The sequence below is a fragment of the Diachasmimorpha longicaudata genome, chromosome 15 (genome assembly GCF_034640455.1).
Source record: "Diachasmimorpha longicaudata isolate KC_UGA_2023 chromosome 15, iyDiaLong2, whole genome shotgun sequence".
Lineage (NCBI taxonomy): Eukaryota > Metazoa > Arthropoda > Insecta > Hymenoptera > Braconidae > Diachasmimorpha > Diachasmimorpha longicaudata.
Genome location: NC_087239.1, coordinates 4,914,385 through 4,934,401, shown reverse-complemented (window position 1 = coordinate 4,934,401; position 20,017 = coordinate 4,914,385). Strand labels below are relative to the sequence as shown.

Here is a 20,017-nt window from a genome sequence, read left to right as displayed (position 1 = left end):
CGAGAAAATGAACGGCCCTTCCCTCAACGAAGTCTCGTAATAAATTTGGGTTGAAAATTCAATCGGAATTTTCCACTTCATCTGCTTTGAACTGCACGTGTGCATTGCTAAATTTGAATGAATACGCAATCAAAGGGAAATTTTGAGCGCTCAACTTCACATTTCGGGGAATCAGGTGAGGAATGAATTGATAAACGATTCGGCCCAAAGAGAAACTGTCTAGTGGTGGTGGATTATTCTCTGGTATTTCCGGCGATGAACTCTCGTGGAGACATTTATATTCAGCAAATATCAATATAATAGAGGGCGAAGGTACGTTGAAATATGCAGTAAAAATTGGTGAACCCTTCCAGAGACAGAAAAACCCAATAAAAAATTTTTAAAATGTAACAAATACGTTTTCAGCTGGAACTCGTCCGTGAATTGAAATTCCGTAAACAAAGGGGTCACCGAAAAGCTCTCCCTAATTGCAAAAGCCCTCTCTTACACGAAGAAAAAAATTCCAGATAAAAATTCCATAATTTTTTAAGAATTTACAACGAAAAAATAATTTTCCAAAAATATTCAGGAGAAGTTACCCTCCCAAGATCTTCCCGAATCTTCAAAAAGCTCTTCGAAAGATTCTTAAACTACATTTACCCACACGGGGGTAACTACCCCCAATAAAGACACCAAAAGCAGTATCTCCCAAACTACAACGGGGTAGTATCCCTCAGAATTCCAAGTCTTCCCGTAACACCTGCCCTACCTCCTCCACCCACCCCCACCCCCTCCCCCATCGTACCCACTAAACGAGGGAGAGGGTTTTGCGCGTGAGTAGAGTATCCACGGCGAATGGTGGTGGTACACAGGTTTGGCGACTGCGCGGGTGAGGCTGAGGCTTCGTAAACGTTAACAGTCGTGACCGGTGGGCGCCGGGAGGCAATAGGACATCCGCAAATCCATTGCCCGCCAATATTCGACTCTACACGAGTGTTAAAATCAACTAAAAATAGTTAACATAAAATTTCACGTGAATTTCGTCGCAAATATTGATTTTTACAGCCACCAATTTCAACTCTCGTTACCCCGTGGGTGTCCCCCCCTCCCTCCCTCCCACCTACCACTGTCCCGAAAATTTCCAATTCCGGTGATAGACTAGAGTCATTGAGTTTCAATCGGCGATTGAGAAGTGTAACCTCGTGGCCAGACGGGGAGTGGGTCCTGCCGGCTTCGAGTATGCTCGTCAGCTGCTTCATCATCGCCGGTAAGTCACCCCCAAAATTTACCCCGAAAATCAGTAAAAAAAATCGAGTAAATCGAGAAAATTCTGAAACCGCAAAAATATTAATCGCGTTTTAAATGTCATTGTGAATGCGATATTTGGCGTTTTGCAATTCGCCCGCGGGAACAAACCCGTGAAAGAATGGGGTTTTTTTTTTTTTTTGGGACGAAAACGCTGAATATTCGCCTGTCTGTCACAGGAGTTCCGCTTTAAGCTTTTCACGTTTCACAGGCGCTTTTTTCACTCTGGCTCGGATGCACGGATAACGAATACGGCATGAGAAAAAAAATAGGGCGAGGGGGTGGAGATGGTGAGAGAGGGGGAGGAAGGGTAGGCAGTTGAGGGTGGAGGAGGGAGAGATTGCGAACAAAATGGGGGTGAGGGGAGGAGTGAGACGGTGAGATTTTCGGAGGAATTGTTCTCGGCGAGTCGCGGGCCCGGGGTTCGTTAACCTCCCTGCAATGTATTATGATACTGTAGGAAAATGAGAAAGGGTGGAGAAATGGACAGAGAGCGAGCGAAATGATGAGGGCTTGGGGCGGCGGGGGGGTTGTGGGAAATTAGTCTCGCGAGAAGGCACGGTGTGTGTCGATGAAGCACGAGTAATTTATATTATCATACGGTATGTGCGAATCGTGGAATTATCTCGGGCATTTCGATTAGTTCGAGATTGGACCACAGTTGCACGAATATTCCAGGATATTGAAATTTATCGACTCCACTCATGCCACGGGTGATGTATTATTTCAATCATCGGGGGGATCGAGCCGCTGAGAGTTAATTGTTATAAATCATTGGAGGTATCTCTGGTGGATATGATACTTTAAAGTGTTTATTCGTGATTTAATACACAGTAAAATCAAATTTCATACGCGAAAAGAAATTTTCGATTCAAATCGAAAGTGTCGAGGGCGAAACGTGAGGCGAAATGATAAATCGATAACTTTTGAGCTCCAGTTTTGTTGGAAAAATTAATTTTTGTGCTGAAGCTACCCTTCGCTCCCTAAAAATCTAATTTTTACAAAATTTTCATTCCGTGTAATGATTATATTTAATTAAAATACGTCCAATAAAAATCGCTCGAAAATATTATCGTCCGCTCTGAAAAATGTCGTTTTAATCGTCCAATTTCATCTCGTAACTGTCCCTTCAACTTTATTTCCTTCTTATTCTCCCGGTCATTTCTAAAACGGGCATTTCAATTGTACACGAGAGTCAGTAGAAGTGCCGGCGATAAGGTCAGACGCCGCTGGTTATTTTCAAGGAATAACGTTGGCGATTCGAGGCGGCGTCATTTCCCAAAGTTTTATTGCCATTCTCAACGAACACTACTGGACACTGTCCATGAAAGCTAGATAGCCGTCAGATATCCTAGAATTGTTCCCGCACTTGGCTGTCACAACTTTTCCATTTTCATTTTATTCATCCACAGAACAATTAAATGGGTATCTCTGTTTCGGTGAGTTTTGCACTGGGGTGAATTCTCAAGAGTGTCAACAAACCACCGCAATGGGAGCGATAATGTACGTTGAAATGTCCAATGTATCGCTGAATTATTCTTTCCACTGAATGCGTCTACATATTGACTTTCTGTTATCAGAACGACTGTTATTGGAATGATACGTCAGCAGAAAAATCCTAAGTGAACGATTACGCGACTATGTGACGTGAAAAAGAACAAAAATTCGGTGATTTCGCAAATTTACCCGGAAAAATCAATTGAATCGATTGAAAACCATCCCCTAACGGGTCAACACCTGACCAACATCATTGGTCACACAAAAATTCTTCCAGAGGGTCTTTCAACCCCTGATATTATCCCTCCTGATCCCCGCGAAAGAAACAATGAATAAACTTCCCACACAAGATTTGTCACCGCGATGCGCTCGTTAACTTCTTTCAGTCAGTTTTACCGGTCCCCCAACCCCCAGGATGAATTCTTCTTTATACGGACCTGGCTATATGTACATAGAGCCCCTCCGCAGATATCTCGGAGAGAGTCCTCCAGGAGTTTCACTAATTGCGGACATTTCCAAGGCGAAGCGTCGGGCGAGCAGTGGGAAGAAAGCCTTTCCAGAAAACCCGTGGTGAATCTCTTTAATCTCAACGGGAAGGTTAACGACTTCCCGCGGCGAGACTGACAATATATACCTGGATGACTTTTACCCAGAAGCGAAAAGAAAAAATAAAGAGGAAAAAAAAACGCGCCCCAGCGAGTTATACGGGGCGCGGTAGCGAGGGAGAAAGCGAGAAAAAAAAACTGCGAAATGAATGTATTGCGACGTTATTGTTTGGCCCTGGCCGTAAAATTTCTGATTGTCGTTGGCTGCGGGTGTCTTAGAGGTACGTTGCCATGGTGAAAATAAATCGATGCATTTCCGGCCCGGAGGAAAATCATTCCCTTCGAGTTAATTAGCTGGCTTCCAGGATTAATATTCATTCCACTTTTGCAGTTGGAGTGGGACGGGCTCACTTCGCGATTAATAATTTTAATAGCCAACTCTCATCCTGATCCTTCCTCTTTCCGGGCTTCGAGGAGTCTATTGACTTTGAAAACTCCAATTGCTTGTGATATTTCTTTGCTGAATATCCCTACTCTTCCCTGTTTACATTGAGTCGCGAGTACAGCTCGAGTTTTCTTCTTAATTCCTTTCTTCCAACTGTCCACAATGAGAGAGAGGGAGAGAAAAAATATCTCATTTCAACAAAATTAATCAAACTTTTAACCTCTGGCAATACAACGGATTGAATGTACATTATTCACGTGAGAATATTTTATTAGAGTAAAAAAGTTTTTCATTAACCAGTGGATCACGAGTGCATTTTTTTCATGTGCTCTGTATGCACTCATTGATTTTTAATCACTGAGAAAGGGAGAACCAATTTCCACTGGCCCTCCTGGCTTAATGGAATATTTTAATAGCTAACCGAGCACCCTTAGTCACGAATTTTCGTTCCAACAAACGACGAAAATTAGGGATAAGTGAGTTGATCGAGGAGGGGGTGGTTTATATTTCAACGACGCCGGGGGTGTCGCTAACAAGACGACGGTCTATAATTTATCAAGGGGGGGAGGAGGGAATTGAGGGATAATGATGTTTATCTATCACGTTGGGTTTAGACAGTCGAGATGCAAAAACAGTTGAAATAGAAAAATTGGAGTTGACATTTTAATTTGTTTATAAATAATTAATTTACTGTTGGATTGAACAGGTCTTTATCGTGTTTCAAATTGAAATTGGAAAACTTTTTTATGGGCTCTAGTCTGAGGTCTGAACAGAGGGGCATGAGTGGGTCCATTTGTTAATGTATTGGGGCCCTTTAGTGTTTTTAATTAGGTCCTCTAAGAGAGGGAATTAGAGCAGTTGGGCCTTTTGGACGTATTAATTAAAAAATAAAATAAAATTCACACGTTGCAATCATTATAACTATTCCGCTTGTAATAAGAAAAGAAATAAAAATGAAAAATCCCACGCGTCACCCACATCATCCCCTTCTCACTCCCCACAGATACCATCTCCCAGTTATTGATTTTCATCGTTGCAATGGCATTAAATAATTTCTGCTACTATCTCACTATCTTAATTGGATGTCGCTGTTAACGCCTTTTATACGAGCTCGTGAATCACAAACTCCCTCTCAGTCTCGTCTTCTTTTCACAAATAGACGGCACGACTTATGGTTGCTCGTAAATTAAGACACCCTGTAGAAAACTCGTTTAAACGTCCAGCTTCAACCGCGATAAAGCTCGGGGAAAGAAGAAACGGCCAATTTCCAGCCGGCAATTGCCGCAAATGTCAAAAGTTTAAGGTGCAACTTTTTTTTTTTTTCCCAGAGAAAAAAATCTTTTCTCCCGCAACAAAAATATAGGAAAAAGTTTTGCGTGTAAGAGCGATTGTAATACACAACCCTCGTCGCGACATTGAAAAGACTATTCTCCAACCCACCCAATTGTGTTTTGCTGGGTGAAAAAAAAAATGCGGTGGTGCGGGGGGGGGGGAGAGGAAAAAAGCGAAGAGAAAGAGCGGATCGAGCGCCAGCCGGGACGTTTATATTTACACTCGTCGAGATTGCTTTTAATCGATGCTCTCGAGCCTTTGTGGTCCATGGGACAAAGCAGAAGGGGTACGAGGGACTCGACGGGGTGGAATTACCAACGGTGGAGAGCAAAGAGTGATAGAAAATTATCTGGGGTACAACGGCGACCCCCTCGCCATCCGCGGGGGAGTGGTAAAGGCCCAGAAGACTGAAGAAAACAGAATAATGTGGGGTACATGTGCGTCTTAAGGGTTGAATCGCTGGCACAATTTTTTCGTCGTTTAATTTTTTTAATTACAACAAAATGGCGATAATTGATACTCAATTAATTTATTGGACCACCAGACACGCGATTAAAAATCAAAATTCAAATACTCTATCATCAATCAAATTTCTCCCCTCACCCTTCGAACACACCAACCCCCTCCCCCTCACTAGCGACTTTAAATCAGCCACTTAAACTCGAATCAATACTCGTAAATCTCAATTACCATCCCCAAGTATTTACCTTACCCATCGATAAAAGGATTTAAGATAACCTCCAATAAATTCAATTTAATTTAAATGAAACTTTTCCAACTGGAAATAAAACCGAGAGTATCACTTAACTCATCCCCCCCCCACCCCTCGATTCAGTAGTAAGGAGAGTGAAAGTGCGAAACCCACCGAAAACCCAAAGGTAGTAAAGTACGAACAATGTGACGTGGGGTCAGGGTCAACGTCTTACCCAGTACGGTCCTTTTCCCCTTTATCCTGACGCGAGAGTCAAACGTGACTCGCTCACACGGCATTGCGATTTGAGAATCGATATGTACGTGTGGTACATCACGATCGACTACCCCAAACCCTTCACATCCGCCGTTATATCGCTGAACACTCTAGTGCTACCCCAATCCAGGGAAGACGGTGTTACAGTGGCACTTATATGACTTGGATCGATAACCATTAAGTTCACTCGACACCCGGATATACCTGTATTTTCAACCCCCGGTATCTTTGTTACCCGGAATTGAGTGTACCCCGTAACCAGGTCCACGTGTATGCCCCGGGGCCGCGTGTAAAATGGTGTGGAAGTTAAAGCGTACGATGCAAATTTTGTACATCGAAGCGTGAGCAGTGGGGTGAGGGGGGGGTGGATTCTATCGATCTGAAAACTGGGCGAGAAAGCTAGCGGGTCAAGTGGTGAAATTCGGTGGGTCTTGGGGATGAAAAAATATCAAGAATCGTCTCCGGTTATCAATTGTCTCGTCACGTGACACCGATAGTTCACTAGTTTGTTATGCGACAGGGGGAGGCATTAGGGGGAAGACATTTTTTTCGTCCGGGTATAATTAAAAGTCGGGATGAATGAGGAGGGGATCGAGGTTCTGTGGAAGACGAGGAAAAATTTCGTAGATCATTAGAAAGGTCTTTGGAATAATTGGAAGATTCATCTAAATATTTTCACGGGGAAAGAAATTTTGGGGGAAAATTAGACCTTCAGGGGGTGAAACGAGGGATGAAGGGTATTTTTATTATGAAAATTAAACCCCTAGGTTAATTTTTCTAACAAAAGTTGACATAAAAAGTCGTTGATTGTCATCCTACATTTCGCCCTCTGGAGTTCTAATTTTTATCCAAAATTCCTGGCCGTGCAAAAGGGTAAAAAAAATTATTTTTGTTTACCTAATCATCACTATTAATAAATAAATAAATTCTTGAAAAATTACGCACTTGTTCCGTAAACTACCAGTCAAAATAATATTCAGTAAAAATGACTCAACAGTTACGAATTTTCTTGAACATTCTCGTCTTTTCCTGAATGTTGACTGACCAACTCCGTAAATATTCCGTCATATTTATCCAATATTGTCATGACAGGGACCGTACGAAACCGGCCCATAATTTTTAAACAATTATTCTCTCCTCGCGGTGATGACACATTCCGATTTTTTATTCTCTCTGTGTGGGGTTATTCATTCTGCTATTTCGATGAGAATTACCGTTGGAGAATTATTAAGAGGACTTGCAAAAACCAGGTCAAACTTTTCAGTCCTCGGTGGGAATATATATGGCAGTTATAAATTGGCCATATGGCGCAGAGGGCGGCACACGGGGATCGTGATGGCTCAGTCTCCCTCTTGTCGATAAGAGCCCGGGTATTACATCATGGTGCAATGAGTTCAAGTAATTCATTAAATGTAATTTTTTTTCCTTACCCCTTCATCCACTCACTCGTTACCCCCGGTGGTCACATGCACGTCTTTGACGATAACACACGTACACGCTTAAATTTCTGAGGATATGTGTTGTGGAGATCGCCGGGGCCGCAGAATTTTTTACGACAAGCCTGCGCCATTTTTTTTAGTGCGAGAGAATATTCCGGACATGGCGCATAAAAGACTCGCAATTCGCTGGCCTCCATTTTTTTTTTTCAAACCCAACCTCCCTCTCTATCTCCCCTTTCCTTTTTCCGTCATATTTTTTTTCTCCCTCTTCATTTTACTTTTTATAATCTATTCAATGTACCGTCAACCGTAAAAGTAAAGAGGAAAAAATATCGAATTTCAAAATTCGTCTGTGAAAATGAAAATTTTCTGGTGTGAATGGACGAGCGCTTTCAATATTTCAATTTTTTATCTCGATATTTACGTTCTCCAGTGCCACCAAAAGCTCTCCAGGATAATTTCCACAGCTCCTTCCCTCGTTTCACCCGCCTCGACTCTAAAAACATAAAAAAAATAATATAAAGTAATTGTCTAGTGGCTCTAGAATTTTTGTGATGAGTGTAGGGGTGGGCATTGTTTGCCCCAACTCAATATTATCCTTCCATTCTACTGTATTCATCTTGAAATATGATAAAAACGATGTTGAAGAGGAGCGAAGGCAAATAGACTCGTTGCTCGGAACATCGAGCCCCTGAAAATCATTGGGGATCTCCTTCTCCCCTTTTCTCCAAACCTCTGTACACCTCTCGCGTACATTTAACAATGGAGCACGCTCATAGTCAGTTGAAAACGACATTAAGCACGTTCTGGGGGTAGAAGATAGAGGAGCGCTCGCGAGGGGGATGAAGAGGTGCACGAGGGGGATGAAAAAATAACCGAGAGAAATGAGGGAGTGCACTGGTAAGGCGCTGGTCGATTTGTTTCTCCTCCGTCTCTCTCCTTCTCTCTCTCTTTTCTCATCTTGTCCAATTGCTTACTCCAGGAAACGTGTAGCATCCAGGAGCTCTTCAAGCTATAGTTCTTGTGTCCGTTGGAGTTTCCGGAGCAGTTGAGCTAGCAGCATTTTGTCGACAGACAAGAATCAAATTATTTGTGACAGCCATGAGGAAGACTCTTTATTCCGTTTGTTGAATTTCTTTGAAAGCTTTTGAATAATTGAGATGGAAAATCTTGAAATGGAAAGACATTCTTCGACTCTCGATTTTTCGATCCTCCGCAGATCTTCATAAATGTCTTCCAAAGATCGAGAAGTGATCTCCCAATGGTTTTTCAATCGTATCCTCGATCGCAACAGAGGTCTTCACAAGATCTTCCGAAGATCTAGAACCAGTCTCCCAATGATCTTCAAAATTATCTTCTCGGCCATGACAGAAGTCGTCCCAAGATCTTCACATAATTCTTTTGAAGATCCACAAATAGTCTTTCAATTATCTTCAAAATTATCTTCTTGATCATGACAGAGGTCTTCCCAAGATCTTCCAACAATTCTTCCGAAGATTTCTCACAGATCTTCAGCGGAAATACCTCGACGCCCCACCATGAAAGTAAATACACGTTCCAGTGCCTTCCGGCTAACGTGTGTCTCAATCAAATCCAGAGATGCATATCACTCGGTGAAAATGGGAATAGGGGTGTAACGAAGGCGGGTAGAAGTGTCACCTTCTCCACCAGAGGATGCCAAAGGGACTGGAAGGCTCGTCAGTCGAGACGACACGTACAGGGATCCCTGAGATCTTATGAAATGTCATTTTTCCTCTCTCTCACTCTCATCTCCCCCTTTACCTTATGTGCGACAAATTCCCACTCCACTTTTGTATTTCCGGTTGGCATGTCGCGTCGCGTTCTCCATCTCCGACTCTCTACCCTCGCCCACTTCCAACGCAAGTCCCTCCTCACACCCCTGTCGCCGTTGTCAAAGTCGTCTACTCCCGTATACTTGGCAAGAACGTAATGCGCCGAGGGATTGAAGATACGGAAAATGTATGTATCAAAAAGGAGAGGAGACGCATTGGAATGACGTCGTGTCCTCACCAACGTCACTTTGAATTTGTGTTACGGGCAATCGGTAACTCCAACGTACCTTCTTGTCATCCCTAAAGTGATGGAAGGGTCCACGATTTTTTGGGCGGATTATTTTCTTTGGGTCGTCATTTTTACCCTGCGTTCCTGGAAATTACCTTCCACGATAATCAGCCGTCCGGGTAAACAGTGAAAGCAAGTTTTCGTCGGACGTAATGCACCAGGACGTTGAGCCCCCGTCAAACAACTCTTCCAAGTTGAAAACATGAGAAAATGCAATATTTGTCACGAATTTTCATCATGAAAAGTTAGTCGTGAAGTTAATAAATTTTCAGTCCAATTCATGCCAGTTCCATCACCATTTCGCGTCTTTCCTGCAACTCCTTCCTCATTCCCCAGGATTAAAGGATCGTTGAGTTTCCAGGGTGCAGTGTAAGAAAGTCCTTCCACTGTGCTAACACCAATAAATCGAGTGCTCAGGGACAAATTGCTTTTCTCCACAGGAGTAGAGAGGATCGACATTAATGTCACTGAACTATGTCTCCTACATTATTTTCACCAGCATTTTCTTCATCTCTTTCCATTCATAATCCGTAACTTTTGATCTCCAAGATAAGAAAGTTCCGACGAATTGAACTGGTGAGGGTTGAAAGCAGCCGACTCATGAAATAATTCAGCAACTGGCCAGCGTCAGGGACAACAGAGCCTTATGAATATCGTCAATGGCCGAGTGTGCGAATGGACGAAAGTAAAAGGGCTTTATGAAGCCCTCTCCCTTCCACAATGAATCCATACGTTGCAAGTGGAACTTGAAGAGGCTGTTCATCAGGTATAAGTCCTCAGGGTCGTGAGAGTTCCAAGAAGATGTTTCGCTGGGGCTTTTCATGTTCTCCTTTCGTATCCAATTCGTTCTCCCCCTTTTTCCCTTATGCGAGGGTCGCACGGGGAAATAAATAGCTTCGACGGCTTCTGCGCTGATAAAATATCTGTCATTGACTTCATAAATCTCTCCAAGGTCATTTCAAAGGGCTTTTTGGTGACCCAAAGAGCCAGATTCTTCATCGATTTTTTTTTCAAATTAAATTTAAAATATTTTAGTCCACTTTTTTTTTGATTGTTTAATCTTGAACTTTAGGGGTGGTAATTAAGAGGTTAATTGCTTACCACTTTCCAAGTATGATTACGCGATTCAATCCACTCGAAATGTACCACCAGAGGCTGGATGATTTATGAGAACTGGGCGTAGGTACAATTTGTATCGCGTCACTTTTTGCGGAGGCGTAGACTGAATACGAGGGATGCGAGGTGAGGGACAATGGAACGGGGGTGAAGGGGGAGGAAGGAGGGGAGGAATGGGGAGTTGTTCTGTGTATTCGCCAATGGTGAAGGGGTGGTGAGTTATGAGCGCGGCGAAGAGCTGTTGAGCGAGGGCTGGGACGGGAGGAAATGAGGTGGAGGAGGGGGTGAGAATGCTACCCCCGGGTGGCCATTACTTCTTGCATTCATCTACTGCCCCCACCACTGCTCGATTTTCGATAGTCAACCTGTCTTTTCCAGTCAATAATTAGGGAGATTGAGCTGAAACTTCGGGTCTAAATGAAACTTGGGGAGAAAAAAAAAGGAGACGGAAGTTCTTCGTCTTGACTTTTTACCCCTCGCGGGGAGCAATTTCTGCACTGGGAAATTGATGAACGGCTTTGGGTTCGATAATGATGAACTCGAGAATATTAAAAAACTCGCGAGACCACGAAAACTCGGGTCGAGTGTACGGCGAGAGGAGTCGGAAAAAAATGGGGTGGTGGTGACCGGAAATGAGGGACAAACTGCCAAACTCCGGTATTTTAATGGAACGAAAAAGACAGATTTTAGATCCGGAAAATTTTGAAAAAAAAAACAATTGAAAATTTTCGCCTGTGGATAAATTGTCAAATACCAGATGTAAAATTTCCACGTTTTCCCCCGCACTTTCCCACCCCCTTTTCACCCACGGATTGTGGGTTGTGCTTCGGGCAGTGGCTGATAAATTAACTTTTTAACCCCTGGAAACTAATGGACAGCAGTTATACTCGCTGTTGCGAACGAGTGCTCCATATTTTCGATCGTCTCCTTTGACCTCTAGCGAAACTAAAAATTAACCCGCCTCACCTGCCTACTTTTTTGACACTCTCCCCGTCTGAAGTTTGACAGGGGTGAATACACAGGGGTGGAGCCCTATGAAAAGGTACATTATTCACAGGTCTCACTCCGGTGGAAGAGGACATTCGATGTGGCCTGATCGGACAATGACATCTCTCAGAACAATTCATTCGGCGTTGCAAAGGCGCTATTTCTCACTCTCTACAATTTCTCCACCCCCTGTTCACCGTTTACCCACACAGATGTACGTGCTTCATTGCCGTTGGGGATTCTCGATCTCATTGAATACATAGCGCCGACAAGAGAATGTGAGGTGCAATGTGACTAGTCACACAATACCCAGTGTCAGACGGAAATGACGCCACGAGAACGCAACCTGTCGGTGGGGGTTACACTGCGCTTCCAGCGACATTCTCTCCACTTCCTCATCCCCGGTGTTCCTATCGAACTACCACCTACGAGCCGCTTATTCTATACAGCTTTATGGATTTTGCATTTGCTTCGTGTTCATAACACTGCAACGGCATAACTCTAATTACCCACCCAGTGCATCATTTTTGTTGTGTGAAACTCAGTGACACGAGCTCAATCCCCGTGAATGCCACCCTCTCAGACCTCGAGATTTTTTTTTTTCTTTATTTGTTAATTAATGTGAATTGCCATTTAATGATATTCCCACGCTGATTTTTATCTAGATTAATTTGCTGAGGGTGTCATTAATTTCTTTTGTCGAATTTCACGGCGGTTCTCCCGCCGGAGGAAATGTCTCATTTTCATCCCCTAATTGGCGGGAAAAAAATACAACTTCTGGTGCAATTCCACCACTACATGGAGAGGAAAACTCTTTAATAATTAAGTTGAAACAATGTTCAGTGAGCGAAAGGAAATTTTGGATAAAAATTAGAGGTCTAGAGGGCGAAACGTGGGAGGAAATGACAATAAAACAATTTTTAAGTCAAATTTTATTGAAAAAATTGGATTTTTGGGGTACAACCAACCCTCGTCCCTCGTCTCACCCCCTGGAGGTCTAATTTTAACCCAAAATATTTTTTTGTGTAACAATTACGGAGAAGAGGGCGTTTTTTCACTGAACGCTCTGGACTTTTTCCTGAATATTCCGGGAAAAACGTAACTGCTCCGTAATTTTGACCGAATATTGTTTTCACTGTCAGATTACGGGAGACAGGTAATTTCTCAAGAATTCTACCGACAATGCTACGCTATTTACTCCACGTTGAGAAGTATTACACAGATATAAATGTGAGAGATTTCAATCTGTCCAGGATGTGGATTCACATTGGATGTATTTGCTCGAGTAATCTTTTTGTACTATTTCTCCTGGCATTGTAGACGAAAATAAAAAATGAATGGAGGGGAGAAATAAGATAGTAAATCGTGTTGAGTGTACGAGAGTGGAGCACGAAGGGGCAATATCGTTTGTAGCCAGGTGCGTCTTCCTCCAGTCGAGTTTCCAGTTATCGCTCATTTTTCATGATTTTTCGGTTTTCTTTTTCCCGCTAGTTCTGATATTTCTATCTCTCCATGAATGGAGGTGGAAGATTTTGGTGAGAGGAGTCCAGTAGGGGACCAGTGAAAATGGAAAAGGGCTGATATTTTTATTGGCAATTTAACACGAAACGATTTTTCACGTGTGAAGCTGTCGATTTAATGCCGTCAAGAATTGGAAAATCAAATAGTGCTGATGAAAGGGGTCAAAGGAAATACTTTGAAATTCAGTGGTGACCTGAACAATGTACCAATGTTCAGTCAGAGTGCTGAAAGTACTTCCGTGCATTATTTCACGTTGTGCCAAATGACGCGAGGTAATTTTCATGAATGCACAGAGAAATGCATCAAATGACGCCTGAAATAATTGGTTCACCGTTTTCCCGGCTTATTTGAGAGAGAAATTTTTCAAACTGAACCGATATTACATACATTTTCTTCGATGTATCGAGGCTATCGGTAATCGAGACGAATTCCCTCCAGTTCAAAATAAAAAATTTCATTCCCGTGAATTGTTCGGGCGAGTAAAAAATTTACAGAACATTTCCACTTAAAATTGCCTTCACTCACATTCAAAATTCAGATGACATTGCGATTGAAATAACAAGAAATTTCTACGTTGTGAGTGTTAGTAGAAATGTGGACGTCTGCGAAATGTTTTTAAGGTGAAAAATAACTGGTGAACAAAAAGTGACTAAGTCAATTTTTCATCTCTCGAGTTGGAGTCGATGGGAAACTTTTCTTCGACTTTTCCCCACTTTTTTTTTTCCTCTCACTCTCATTCTGTTCTCGCTGTAGTAAAAATGGTGAACTCCGTCCCAAAGACGGGGGGGAACGAAGTGGCCCGAGGGAATAGCAGCCGGAGTCAGGAGTTGGCACATCGTAGAAAATGTCCTGAACGACGAAAAAATAAAAGGACTTTCTTAGTTGGTCGTTAGGAGTTGGCGACAGTGATGCCTTTTTATATGTATTAAAAGAAAACTCGTGGAAAACTGGCTCGTTGATTTGCTTTAATCCACCCGCGGCTTTTTGTACTACCACGTCCCTCCAGATTTTTGGATCGATCAACGTGTACTCGAGATTTCAAGGCGTGTCATGTATTCATTGTAATTAATCGAGAGTACGTAATTCCCGTTTGTATGGCTCACCCCTTGACGCAATATTGATGCATAGCTCTCTACCAGCGCGAGATGCTATTTCATCGGATTCGTGAATATGAATAACCGCTTAATTTCCGGGCTCCAATGACAGCTCAGGTGGTGAAAATTTTACCGAGAATTTTAACGCCAACACATTTCGTACACAGCTGTTACACCCCCGGCGTTATTAAGAAAAATATTCCTGCGGAAATTATTGGATTGGAATTGAAGAATTTCGCATCTAAAAATACGATTGAACCCCAGAGCGAGAAAAATTCTCACTGAGAATTACTGTGGTACAGTAAAAAATGAAAAAAAAAACCGAATAAATTAAACTGTCAAATTTCCATTAATTTTTCATTTAATCTCAAGCAATAAATTACACGAAGAGAAAAATTCTAAAAAAATTACGTGACTTTTCCATAATTTGCGGATCAAAATAGTATTCAGTAAAAATTATGGAACAGTTACGCAATTTTTTAAACAAAGTTCACTGATAAAGTCCTTAACTGTTCCGTCATTTTTACATCTGTCCAAACACTCTGGAAAAATATCCCAAAGATGGATTTTTCGACGCGAAATATATCAACATACCCAGCGAAATTTCGAGTGTGTGCTCGCATTCCAAGAGTGGTTGGAAAATTTTAAGCTCAGTGTTGGTTAACCAGTCTGTATATTAATAGAGAGAGGCCTTTAGGGTTGTACACGGAACTAGATAAAGTGTCGACCCACTTCACTGGGGTGGTTGTTCGATGTTAGCAGGATGGACTCTCAAGGTGTCTCCAGGCCTCCAGCGAGTGCATGTTTGCGGGTGTGACGACCTTTTGAGGACTGGGGCATTGAAAATGATAAAATCGATCGAGTTAATTTCAAGTGACGTTATCATTACGAGAGACGAGATGAAGACTGACTAATGAATTAATGGACCTGGGTATCAGGGTATCTGATAATTGACGGGGCGATGGTGGATCACAGAAGAAATCCTGAAAGAATATCATCAGCGGAAAGAAAATCGCCATAAAAATCATTACTGGCTCCTAATTAAAAACAAAAGACAATTACAAAAATGGGACTCCTCCTCTCGTTGGTATATTCATCACAAAAAATTTGCTGACAATTAATTGAATGATATAACTTGAAAAAAATTCTATCACTGCGTATTTTAAAATAATTATACTGGAGAATTCAAATTTATCAATTTCAATTTCCCAGTTTTAATTACAATCGATCTCCACATGGAAGGAATATGATATCGAAGTCTCGAAATTGATGATGCCCCAGTTTCACATCCACGCACGTCCCACATTCACCCAGCGACGGTATTAACCAGAACGTTATTTATGATATTAATACCGAATAGTATTCAATTTCGAAGGGCCTGCGATTCCATCTTTTATCAACTATTACTTTTAATTAAAACAAAGCATAAAAAAGTTAACAAAAAACCCGCCACAATCGGATACACAGGCGCTTGTTTTTCCACCATTCATATCAAACCTCCCGATATTTTACCCGTTTAATCTTCCTCCCTGACATTCACCAATCGAACAGCCCACCAACTTTATGTGCAACAAACAAACGTACAAAATAGAGGTCACCCGAGGTTAAAACGATTAACAATAAATTGTAGCCCTCGTACGCTGATGCGGTGGCAGCGCGTGCCAATGTGTCGACCCGACGGAGGATATTACAACGTACCCTGGGCATATTTGCAAGCCACGCAGGAATACATTGTACATAATAATCCGACGAGACCTGTGTGCTTGCAAGCACTCGTCCGCTTTTCCCTCATAAATTTGGAAAATTCTTGAAACTCAACGCCAGCTGCAGACGAGCCCCTCTCAATTTTCATATAAAGAAGTCGTAAATCTAGAGGATGAACCATTTAGTAAAAATTAGTAATAAAAAATCTATAACACTCGTTCAACTAACTTGAGGCCCTGCAAGCTACGAATGTAAAAAAATATAATCTTTTACCTCAGTCATAGAACAATTTTTGGAAAATTCTAAACAAAATCAAACCGAAATTATTCCACAATTTTTCCTGAATTTTTATCTCCATTAAAAAATATATTTTTTAATTGTTTTCTGACCTGAAGTCTGGGCCTCAAAGAAGGTATTAGAGTTACATAGGTACGTAGAAACACAAAGATACAAAGCTCCGGTAATATATTTTGGATTAGCGGGTATGGTACAGCCGTCGACGATGGCCCGGCCACACAGCCTCGTTAAAAGTATCCGGACGTGCTCTAACGAGGCCACGAGAGCCCCGAGAGGTATAATCAGGGAAGTGCAGCTCAGAGAGATATAGCTAATGCTTTGTGTCCTCACTAAAGCCCCGACAACGTCAATGTCATTCTGTTCGAATTTCACAAGTTTATGAATATGGAAGTGTAAGTGAGAATGCAATATTAAATTATGCACCCTCTCCCCTCCCCCCGGCGCCCCCTCCTCGTCATCCCGGAGAGTTATACTGCTCCACTTTGACACTATCGATAGACATCGATTTTCCAAAATAGGTAACTCACATATGAAAAAAGCTTCACCCAAAAAACAGAAACATTCGTTGAAAAAATGTCCGTTGAATTTTGATAAAATTTTACTGCATACGCTAGTTACAAAAAAAAATTTATTTACTTCATTTTCAACTGTGGAGTTACTCCTTTAATCGTAATGAACAATTACGTTAATGGCAGCACAGTCCAGTTGAGCTTTGTGAATTTTTACGGTATCAATTACCAAATTAATACGGTTTCATCAAATTGACGGTTAAAAGTATGTACTTTATGTAAGTCCCCTAGGTATTTTGACTAAAATTATAACTGAAATGAGAATAATGTATTTGCCTTGATTTCGTTGGATTAATTGATTGGCTGAGCGCGTGATTGCGTCGCTACATAATTGACAATATGCAATCACCGTCTATTCCATATTTCCCTGTCGTGGCTTTCAATGTGATTGCATCGACATATCACGTCACGAGTATTTACTATTTATTGTGCCAGTTTAAATGAATACCATTTCAATCCAAAATTGAACTTGAATACAAATTATCGAATTAAGTGATGTTGACGGATAATGATTCTGACTGTAGGAACGTGCCCATCAACACTGAGTGTCTGGCTTCTGTTAATTCCCCTAATTCCGTCAGAATTGACTCTCACATTTTTCCCCCGAACACATATCCAACCAAAAATGGTTCTCAGGGATGATTTCGGCGAGATCTTCAACCAAAAAACATTATCTCCACTCAATAACAATATTAAAATTATAAAAAGTGATATAATAAATTTTTTAAAACCTTCCAACCCAATTTTATATTTTTTATCACCCCATGAAAAATGCTACAGGCGAATTGTTCATCGTACTATCAAGAACACTCGATTGAGATCATTGAATCAATAAAAATGTAAAACCCCTCTCCAAACCGGATCACCATTTAATCTCTCTTTCATCGAGGGCATTGACTCCTTCTAGTGGAAAATGACTAGTCTATATTCGGCAAAACGACAGGTTCATGTATACAAAAGAGTAGCTCGAGGGGGAAGTCGTGCAGAAGTGAAGGACTCGGCATATAAAGGAAACAAGTAGGGGGCAAGGGTTGTTGTCGAAACGTTAACACGATGCAATGGCCGGGGCTTGTTGAAGTTGGCTAGGGTCAGACGAAAGGATCCGGGCAAACTCCTCCCCCTGACTCAACCTCAAAGTCTGCCATTGAGACGTTTGGCCGGAAATTTCAACGACTAATTATTAATGCGACAGCTCACACCGATAAAAAATCACTCGCTCGGGTAAATCAGCTCAATGATGCATGACATCATCCCCGGAGTAAGGGGTGTCCTCAGAATTTGATGCTCCTTTTAGCCAGACTAAGATGGCGACCGATTGCATTTTAAATTGAATATGTTGAAGAATAAAAATGGACTGAATAATTGTTTAATTACATAGAAAGAAATTTTCGATAAAAATGATTTTCCCTAGAGGGTGAAAGGTGGGAGAAAATGTCAATCAATCACTTTTAGGTCAAATTTGGAGGAAAAATTAGACTTGGGGATTAATTTTTCGATAAAACTCACTTTTGCGAACCCGAGGGGGAGCGATCTGTGTTATTGGGGGTAAGAGAGAAGGGGAAGGGGTTATTATTATTAACAAATAAAACCCCTGAATATTTATCTGGAATTGATCTGATGGATAACCCTCCGGAACCCGAATTTCCACATATTTTTAATGAGTTTTTCCCCTCCAGTAAAAACGTTTATCTCGTGTGGAATAAAAAAAAATGTTGCCGTATATTACATTTCCTTAAACTAGCTTCACTTAATATCAACAGGGCCATTTACCCTCGCCCTACACACAAATGTAACACATACTTTTGGGTGTGTACTCTCGGAATTGCCGAGTCACAGGAGAGTCGTTTACTGGACAAGACGCTATGGTCTTTCTCTACAACATTTGCTGGAAACTATACACGCGGGCATAAAACTCACTACGTGTTCCAAGAGCGATTACCGTAACTGCGAATTTTTTTTTCTTCTTTTTTTCATCTCGGTAACTTGTACGACTGGTCGGAAAATTTCTGGAAGATGAAAAAACATTTTTCCCACCGTTGTATTCGTAATTAATGTGCGTTGTTGAAAATTGCGTAAAATGGGAGGTGAATTGCATGAACCGGCGTATGTCCAATCAACTTGAATGGAGAGCGTAAATTACGTGTATCTGTACGGCAGAATATAATGCGAAACTTGTCGGTGGAAGGGGGAACTAGTGGTATAACATAGCTTCAGTCAGCCTGGCTGATCACAGCCGGAGCTTATCTACTGCTCACAGGCCAGGTTATTGGACTGACCGCGAGCTCCACCTCTGAATTCCATTCGTGTCAAATTGGAGATATGCTCAGTCTTTCTGTTGTGCACTGACAACAAAAATTGCGGGAATTTTCCAGCAAATATTTCGAGAACAGGGGGAGAGGGAATTTTGTTCAAACGTTGGATCGATCGTTGTTGGGTACGAAAATATGTGGGAAATATCTGATGAATTTTTAAGGTCAACTGGGATTCGTTTGACTATTTTACCTATCGAAATAGCTCGATAACTCACTCACCATCAAAATTTTGCGCTCGAGTGGAAAAAAATACAAAAACCATAATTGTAAATATTTTATCGGATATTACGTTCGCACCCCTGCCCCCAGAGCTATCGAATTGTCGGTAAAATTTTCATTTTTTGGCCCCACCACTGAATATAAACAATTTATATCGTCAATAAGCACTTCACGTGGCCATTCCACCGTTTCCCGTGAAATCCCCAGAAATGAAATGATTAGCATTGAATATTTCAACATTTAAACCCAAAATGGAAGAATACAAACAGACATTGGCTTAGAATTTCGTTCCACGTGAGGTGGCGTGAGAAATGGATTGCGGGTTCCGGGAGTTTTTCCGGGTGACCGCCGTCAGGGTGTCTCTGCAAATATATACATCGTGAAAGGGGGATGGGAGAGCGAGTGAGTAGATAGGGGAATAGGGCTGAGAAAAATCCAGGGAAAAATGGCGAGGCAGTTGCTACCAGGGGGTTGGATATACGTTCAATACTGAAAAACCGGTCCTCCCCCGTGGCTCTCTATTCCTCTACCTCTTCTCCTTTCAAACTCACATCCCATCTACCCCACCTCGTCTTCTCACAACACAACACCACCGGGGGTGGCCCTT

The 20,017-nt window shown here is 41.8% G+C and overlaps 1 protein-coding gene across 6 annotated transcripts in view; it reads left to right on the top strand.

Annotated features, from left to right (window-relative positions):
* The first annotated feature begins 886 nt into the window (after positions 1–886).
* Positions 887–20,017, top strand: part of Dscam2 (Down syndrome cell adhesion molecule 2) — a 59,564-nt gene continuing 40,433 nt past the window's right edge. For all 6 annotated transcript variants that reach the window (XM_064134723.1, XM_064134721.1, XM_064134720.1 and 3 more), the window contains exon 1: positions 887–1,246. In XM_064134723.1, coding sequence (XP_063990793.1) covers positions 1,219–1,246 — 28 coding nt within the window. In that variant the 5' untranslated portion in view covers positions 887–1,218. The remainder of the gene's footprint in view (positions 1,247–20,017) is intronic.